General features: G+C 44.8%; 1 protein-coding gene across 1 annotated transcript; it reads left to right on the top strand.

Moving 5' to 3' along the window:
* The first annotated feature begins 314 nt into the window (after positions 1–314).
* On the top strand, positions 315–8,461 carry LOC127302114 (F-box/FBD/LRR-repeat protein At1g51370-like). The gene is made up of 5 exons (XM_071821082.1): positions 315–615; positions 2,487–2,593; positions 6,761–7,567; positions 7,688–7,849; positions 7,947–8,461. The coding sequence occupies exons 1-5, from the start codon at positions 315–317 to the stop codon at positions 8,325–8,327; spliced, it is 1,758 nt and encodes a 585-aa protein (XP_071677183.1). The 3' UTR covers positions 8,328–8,461.
* Positions 8,462–9,224: the final 763 nt, after the last annotated feature.

Genomic DNA, 9,224 nt, shown 5'->3' with positions numbered 1-9,224 from the left:
TCTACAATTGCTGCAAGAACCTTTGAATTTAACAAATCTATTGTCCTGTGCCTTCCCACTTGTCACATTTGGAACAAGAACATGTGGAGAACAGGTGGAGATTCAGAGGACCCCACCGGATCTTGCGCAATAATCGCATTAGGAGAGATATTCATGCTAGGATTTGTGTGTGGGATACTCAAGATAGTCTCTGCTACACCAGATCCTGCAGCTGAAACGTGGGGAGGGATCGAGGAGGAGATACTGAGACTTACATCAATGGATCTTGCTTGATCCTCCAAATGCGACGAGGCACCAGGCATCATCTCAGATCGATGAGCCTAGCGATCACGGGCACGCACTTCTTCTTCCTTGCGCTTCTTCTCCGTCAACGCTCTCTCACGAACCAGCCGCTCGGAGATGCGAGTCGCTTCACGGCGGCGCTCCTCATCCAGGCGGCATCCCTCCTCAGCGCGACGCCTTTCTTCCACCCGAAGGCGCTCTTGATCTGCCGCTCGGTGCTCTTCTTCTCTGCGCCTTTCTTCCTCGAACCTCCAATCAGCATCGCGGCGCCTCTCATCTTCCCACCGACGCTGCTCTTCACGCCGATCTGCCTCCGATTTCCGGACGGGGACGGTTGCCGAAGTAGTTGCGTGGTGGAGATCTCCTCGGCGGAGTCGTCTTGAGCCACCAAAACGACGCTCCATCGGCGACGGAGACAGAAGCACTTGAACGAAGGATCTACGGTCGCCGGAGTTGCCCGACCAAATCGGTGGTGGTGGCGGGGGGGGGGGGGGGGGGGGGTAGGGTTTGGGGATCTTGGTCTGGGAGGGGAAACTCATGAAACGAAGACAACTGCTCCGGATGAATTAGATCTAGGGTTGAATCTCGGTAGCGTGGATGGAGATAAACCACGCCTCCAATCCAAGTCCAACCGGAACACAGGCCGCCATGGATAGGTCCATGACAGAATTTCGAACCAAACGGACCACCTCACAAGCGCGCGCAAAGGGCGGCCGACGACGAAGATCGCGATCCAGCACCATCTCTCCTGTCTCCGGCCTAATCTGCACGAGCACTCCATATATTTTCCTGGAAACTCCACACCGAATAAAATCAGCGCTGATAATCGATCCAATCTGATGAAGCTTGGAATCAAAGATCGAAACCCTAGGGCTCCCAACCCTCACGAACCCAGGCTCGCGAAGGAGAAAACCATTAGTAGCAGAGACAATGGAGGCTTTCCTCACGGTGAACGGAGAGGGGAGATCGGATGTAGGATGCCCATTGGTGACGATGGGGGCGACGGCGGCGGAGGCAAGGACGGGGGTGGCGGCTGAGGCGAGGACGGGGGCGGAACGTGTCATCCCGATTTCACGGAGTCCTGTCCGGTTTCCTCTCGTAGCAAGTACTCCACCCGCCGGCGCGGACGTGGTTTCTTACCCTCAGCACCTCCCCTAGTTGAAATCAAATCCAAATTGAAATTCCGGGAGAGAGCCAAGTTAGATTTCGATCGAAATAGAGCGAGAGACATACCTAGAGTGTCCCTGGTTCGGCGTCGCGAGTCTCGACCTCAGGTGTCGATCGTCTTTGTCGTTCATCATGGGGCTGCTGGCGCTCGAGCGGTTGCTGTCCGTGCGTCGCCGCCGCCGGCAAACCCAAGCCCGTGGTAAGCCACATCTTAGCATCCTCGCGCTCACAGTACATAAATTGTGCAGACCAGTGTTATTCTACGCCTCCACTGTCTAAATGCAACAGCACATAGGTTGCTACGAATATATTGTGCAGAACAATTGCTGTGTGCGGTTTCTTTTCCCGAAGAACTATTCTTTTTCTTTTAGTATGAGTGAAGCAAGCTGTTACATGAAAATTGATCCAAGTCTGCTAGCCAGATTTTCTTCGAGCGTCAAGTCTTATTTTGATAGGTAGAAAAACCGTTCGTCTCTCTCTTTGAGTAGACTAGGACTCCAGCCCAGCTTCTTCGTAACATCCTATTTCCATCCAGTTGACAAACAACCAATACAAATCCAGTTATGAATAGTACCAGCCTTATTTTTTTCTTTTGTTTCTCGGGCGGTTCCAATCTGGACCTATGTTTTGTGTCATGGTAGTTTATGGATACATCTTGGATCAATTATTTGCATAACCTTTTGGTTCTGGTAGACTCATAGTATGTGTAGAAACACTGTAACAGGAGGAGGCACTAAATATGTTCTTGGTAGGCAATGCCTTGTTTAGCCACCAGGAGTTTTGGAGATAGAACTTGGGATGGAGGAGAGGAATTGCGGCCTGGCTGAAGGGATCCACTATAATGTTCTGTTGTTTTGAATGATCGTGACATGACTTGGGTGGGAATTGCATCAGATACAGTTGCTTAATTGATTTGTATCTTAACATTTAAACACTTGTTAGTCCACAAAAATTAGATATTGGAAATAAAATCAGTGTTTGCACTCATACCCTTGAGTTTTTTCCTTGTAATAATTTTCATCTGTGATGTGGTGCAGGTATACCGAATGCTTCTGGGGCTAAAAGAGAAGGCTCACCCAGTCAACAAGAGAGTAGTTCTCAAGGGGGCAAAAGAACCAGAAGTTCAGGGCCAGAACTTCCAGAGGTACTGCATAAATATAAAGTTTCTGACAGTGAAAGACTTATATTGCTAGCTGTGCATTATATTGCTATGTTTGTCATGTGTATACGGTTAAAATATTGTGGAAAAAATAAATGGTCGTGTACTAAATAGTCAATGCATCCTTGGTAAGTATCATGGAAATATAATTGTAACGCGGCACTGATTGCACTTACATGGTAACAAATCAACGTAAATCTATGTCATGATTTTCTTATCACGTGAATTGCCCAAAATACTCCTCAAATTACTACTCCTATGACTAGTAAATTGTACCTTAAAAAGCCTCATAGGAAAAGTATAGGATTTGGGTGTTATGTCTGCTTTGAATCCTATAGGAAGAGGAATTCTCTTTGTTGTGATGAAGAAATTTTCCAGGTTGTCCAACCTAATGCATTTTTCCTATAAAATCTACACTACAAGATTTCCTAGGGGATATGATCCTATGAATCAAAATGCTTCTGAAGGAAAATTTCCATATGATCTCAATCCTACACAGATCCTTTGAAAATCACATGATTCAAAGAAGCGTTAAGACTTACAGTCCTAATGAATGGAATTAGACAAAAATGCCAATTTCTCCCTAGATATTTTGTGCGAAAGAATCCAGACGCCAAAGTTTCCTCTTAAATTCGCATCTCTCTGTCAGGTACTTGGAACCTTTCTTTCTTTTTCTTATGACAGTCAAATTTTCTTATCTGCCGGGTTATCTACCTTTCGCCTCATCTCCAAAGTGTCCGTTGGAGATGGGAATTCCACCTCTTTCTGGCTTGATCTATGGCTTGGTCCGGCCCCCTTTCATGAACGCTACCCCGCCCTCTTCTCTCACTCTATTCGCCCTAATGCTTCTGTCTTCCATGTTCTCCACACCGGCCTAAACTCCAACCTTGGCCCTCGCCTCTCTCATGCCGCAACGGGTGACCTCCTTGCCCTCACTAGCGAGCTTGGCTCTGTAGTGCTTCGCCCGGATACCCTGGACGCTCATGTGGGACGCCTCACTAACAAAGGACTAACAAACAAAGATTTCTACACCAATTCTTTCAGGCATCTGCAGGTGGATGATCAGGCAAACATGGTCTGGAGAACTGCTGCGCCGCTGAAATGCAAGGTCTTCTGCTGGCTCGCTCGACGACGACGCCTCCCCACCAACGAGCGCCGCTTCCGTCACACTGTGGCCTCCTCTGCTGCTTGCCCCTCCTGCCCTGCTGACGAAGACACTGATCACTTGCTGATTCGGTGCCCTAGGGCGCAAGATGTTTGGAGGTTCTTCCACCCCGACGCTACTCATCTCAGCAATGCCTCGCTGACTGACGTGTTGCAGCTCCTCTTCCGAAGCTTCGAAGAAGCCACTGTCAACACTGCTATTCTCTGGAACATTTGGAAACGAAGGAATGCCCTCGTCTTCAACAATGTTGATGAAAGCCTTCCCCTCGTTGTGAAGAACTGCGTTCAAGATGTTCGGTTGTGGGCCTACTGCTGCCCAAAAGAAAACTCTAGATGCATTCTAAATTCGTGGTGTATCACGTATGATCCCCCCTGAGCTTCTCTAAATCCTAGCTCTTCTCTTGTCCTCTAAAAACTTGTAATGGACCACTGTAAATTTTGAGGTTTATGAAAGGTGTTCAGGCTGGCGTAAGCCCGCCGTAGTTCGATTAAAAAAAAAAAATTTCTTATCTGCAATTTCCATAGTCTTCTTGCAAAACTAATGATTTTTGCCAGTAGTAATCAAGCATTCATAGATTATTTGTCTGTAGAAATCTCACTGCTCGTGTGCTTAAGCGCTTGTACATTTAGACGTATCTTATTGAAACCAAGGGGAGGGGACATGTGCTCATTCCAAGGAGAAGACAAATGAACATGGGCCTGACGAGGCTACACCAAGGGGTCCAACATCAGTCCCAAGAGGGAGTTAAATTCCATTGGTGATTATGCGGTGGACTCTAGTTTCTCCATTTCCGACTAACAAAATGAGAGCAAACAAGTTCAGCAGTTTCGTTTAAATTGCACGCTGAATGAATTAAGATAAAGGAGCATATGCAAAGCTACTTAGAATAAGCAGAGTTCCTCTCTATCATCCTACAGAGTTCAGAACCAAAACAAGTATGCATATTCAGGCTAAGATTTTGGAATATGGTCAGTGTTTATATCTTGATCATACTTTCGCTCCCCTGTTGAAATGCTGTACTGTAACCAAATTTCTGCAGAAACAAAACATATGTCTTTTCTCTTCATTTCTTCGGTAGTTTCATATTTCTCACTAGAGCACTTTTTGGAACACCTATTAACACTAATAGGGAATAAGATTTTTTTGTTAGAAACCTAGACTTGGGTTGCTTCTTTTTCCTCCCTCTTAAGTGCTTAATTTGCCCATTCTGAAACCTAGACTTGGATTCCTTCTTTTTTCCTCCCTCTTACTTCTGCAAGAACAGAGATTGCAAAGCTCGATGCACTGCTTTTCCACCAATAGAACAGGAATTTCCACATCATCAAAAACTTTTTTGTTCTTAGATAGCCACAAACCATAAAGCTGCCGTAACTACCAAATCCCAAGCTATGAGTTCAGTATGTCCACAGTCTAAAGCGAAGTGCTCAGCAGTCTCCCTTGTGTGACAGCAAAAAGGACAAAGGTCATCATCAACTATCTGTTGCTTGAATAAGACCGACCTGACCTTGATTCTTCCCCTGATCAGAAGCCGAGCTACCAGCTTCACCTTTTTAGGTGCAGCACACTTCCAAACTGTGTCAGCACTCAGGTGTTTGATCCCTCCCTAGTTCATGATATTTTACATATTTCTGACCGAAATGTGTCTGATTTATCTGTTCTCCACCCCCTTTTATCTAATTCTGACACATTTAGGTAGCAGGAGTATAAAAATCTCAACAGAGCCTCCTTCTCTTGCTTAGCCCTGTCGGAAGTAATATGATTCAGGGGGTCACCATGATCCATTCTGGCAGCATTCCGCAACTGAATGTTCGGTCTGGTAGCATGGGAGTACAGGGCAGGAAACTGTATGTATATAGTTCCATTAGTCATCCATTTATGTTTCCGAAATGACGTGCTTGCTCCATCCCAATCTGCACACAAGTAGCCGCTCTGCAGGTGTCAATCAAGCAACTAATCTGCGCCATGCTCTGGACTGATTAGGGACTTTATCCCCAAAGTCTCTGCCAACTCATATGTGCAGTCAAGATCCATCTAGACCACGGCGAGTTTGAGTCAGTCAGAAATTTGTGCACAAATCTGGATTGCAGGCATTGCTTCTGAATTCTCAGATTCTTAATACCTTTCAATGTCATCAATACCCACCGGGGAAGCTTAATGCATGAAATTACATACGCCGGAAGCGCAGAGAGAACAGACTTAGTCAAGGTAAGCCTCCCACCTCCAGTAATGAATTGCAGCGAAATTCTAATTTGGTTTTCAACCGAAGCAATATATGGTAAGAAAACCTCTCGCCGTCAGATCAATTGGCACAAATGTTGACAGAGTGAAATTTATTTTCAGCCCCATCGTAGTTGCAAAATCATCCAAAATATTCTTCAGAATCTTGGCTTGCTCCACATCACCCTGAATGGCAATCAGGGTATCATCAGCGTGCTGCAAAACTGGGCATGGTGGATCATCAAGGAAGGGGTGTTTCAAAGCTGCCGTCAATGCAACATTTTTTATAGCCTGTTGCAGCACATTGGTGATCATGATAAATAGTAGGGGAGAAAGGGGGTCTTCCCGCAATCTCCTCTTTGTATCAATCCATTTTCTGGGGATTCTTTAAGAATGGCAGTTTTCGCTGTCGTCAACAGGTTTTGCGTCCATGTAATCCATCAATCATCAAATCCCCTTGCTATCAGGACCGCAAGAAACAGTATCAAAAGATTTACTGAAGCTCAATTTCCCAATCATTGCTTCTTTTCCTTTTTCTGCAAGTCTGAACTAGGTGCATAGCGTACATGAAATTATCTGCAAGTCTGAATAAGAGATAAATGGTCCTGCTTTTACTCCTGTTTAAGAAGAATGACACTGTTAGGAAAACACTTGTCAGTGTTACAATACTTGATTGCTATATGGTCCTGTTTTTACTCCTGTTAAAGAGGTCACTTGCAATTACAATTCAATACTAACATATCTACTATTCTGTTGTGTGCACTGTGCAGGATATCTGGCAGTATATACATTCCCTACTGCCTCTGAGAGATGCTGCCCGAGCTAGCTGTGTTTCTCGCGCATTTCAATCTTCCTGGAGAAGTCACCCCAACCTTACCTTCGAGGAGAGCATGATGGGCCTGGAAGGTCAGGCTTACATCGACAAAGTCGACCAGATTATGAAAAAACACTCGGACTCTGGCGTGAAGACATTTGAGTTTGAATATGATTCTTATTTCGACACCAGTCAGCTCAATAGTTGGCTTAAGATCGCTGTTACTCCAGGGATTGAAGAACTCGACATTTCACTGTCTCTAGAAGACGAGCAAGAGATATACAACTTCCCATGCTTACTTTTATTCACCGGGAGTGGAGGAAACTCGATTCGGAGCCTTTACCTCAGCGGTTGCACCTTCCGTCCCATGGCTGGACTTGGTTGCTTGACAAGGTTACATCTGTGGGAGGTCCATATTACAGGGGATGAGTTAGGGTGCCTTCTTTCCAGTTCGTTTGCTTTGGAGAAGTTGAGTCTCACTGATTGCAGTGAGATAAATTGCCTCAAGATACCTTGCCTGCTACACCGGCTAGTAGACCTGACGGTGTCTAATTGCAGAAAGCTGGAAGTTATAGAGAATAAAGCTCCAAATCTCTGCACTGTTTCTATCGAGAGTGATGTTGCACACATTTCTATTGGTGATTCGTTGCAAGTGAAGGAGTTGGAAATGTATGTTGAGTTTAACCTTGTTCATCATGCCCGTGCCAAGCTTCCTGCCAGTATGCCAAATCTTGAAACTCTCAGCATCACTTCGGCTGGTGAGGTATATTTTGAATCTTTTTTTTTTGAACTGAAAACTTCTTGATTTGGTCGCTAGTTGTGGGCATCATTCATATAACACTACTCATGAAATGGATATAAATAGTTTGACATATCTGTGCAGATGTTCAGTACACCATCTGTACCTGACAAATTCCATTACCTCAAGCACTTGGACATTCATCTTGAAGTTTTATTAAGTGAGGCCTTTTCCCCAAACTACGATTATTTTTCTCTAGCCCATTTTCTGGATGCATGTCCTATCTTGGAAACTTTCAGTCTGGAGGTAAGTCACTTTATCTTGCACGTATATATATATATATATATATATTACCTACGGTGCATAGAACAATAAATTAATTCAAGCATGTTGTTCTATGCAGGTTGACCAGACTCGCATGAAGCATGATTCAGTTCTTGAAGATCCCTCAGATCTGAGACAGATTCCAGGACACCGATATGACAACATCAAGAAGGTGGGCATCGCCGGCTTCTGCTCTGCAAAGAGCATGGTCGAGCTAACCTGCCATATTCTTGAGAATGCAACATCACTTGAGTGCCTTACATTGGGCACCATCCTCTATGGTTATGAGAATCGTCTGTCTGACCACAAATACGGTAAATGCCCAGGGATAGGCAAGCATATGATTGCGGAAGCCCACAAGGCGCTCGCGGCCATCGAGAGATACGTTGTGGGGAAAGTGCCATCCACAGTTAAATTAAATGTTATGAAACCCTGCAGCCGTTGCCATGTTCTTAAGTGATGCCAGCCATCCAATTTTATAGCAAGTATCTACTGTTTAGCTGTAGACGAAAAGACCATCCACCGTTCGAAGTGTTGTAAAATCTCATGGGCTAGGCTTATTTTATGGACCCTGCCACAGAGTGCACGAAAATTTTCCCGACAGGGCAGTGCTAAAAGTTTCCTGAAAGGGCAGTGCTGGGCGTTCCCCGGGGATCAAATTTTTTATCCCGGATTCAGAGCGTGACACGTGTCCCTTTAGAGATCCCAAATCTCGCTTTTGCTACCATAATGTACCAAAGCAGTAAAAAAATATTTTGTTTGCAGCAAAATTTATTCTCACCTAAAATCCCACTTTTGCTTCCATAAAAGCACCAGTGTAGCAAAATTAATCCGATTGTAGCAAAAAACGGTTCACACACGAAAAACACAGATCTTGCCGGAAACTCACTGGAGACATCGTAGCAAAAAAAAGTACTATTGTAGCAAAAAATGAGCTCGCCCAAAACATGGCTAGAGATTTATTTTTTTGTAGCAAAATCGACTTCGCCGAAGATGTCGCTGGAGACTCTCGCCGGAGTCCTCGTAGCAACAATTTTGTACTAATTTAGCAAAAATACAAAATAAATGTAGCAACAATAAAGAACAAAAAGTAACAAAAACAATCTCGCCGGAGACTATCGCCGAAAACCTCGTAAGCAACAAGTTTATACTAATGTAGCAAAAACACAGAACCAAAATAGCAAGAACAATATAGGTATGAAGCAAAACCGTGCTAGTCGGAATGAAATTCACAAAAACGCCTTCCTGGTTGGTAGTAACGTGGATGACTGTTTGTAGCAGCCCCAACCACCATTAGTAGCAACATTGTAAATGTTTGCAGCATCCCTACCCAATGCTTCCCAGAGCTTGCCCGCCA

This window comes from Lolium perenne, chromosome 5 (genome assembly GCF_019359855.2).
Source record: "Lolium perenne isolate Kyuss_39 chromosome 5, Kyuss_2.0, whole genome shotgun sequence".
Classification (NCBI taxonomy): Eukaryota; Viridiplantae; Streptophyta; class Magnoliopsida; order Poales; family Poaceae; genus Lolium; species Lolium perenne.
The sequence above is the reverse complement of the archived record's forward strand: the minus strand, read 5'-3'. Positions and strand labels throughout refer to the sequence as shown.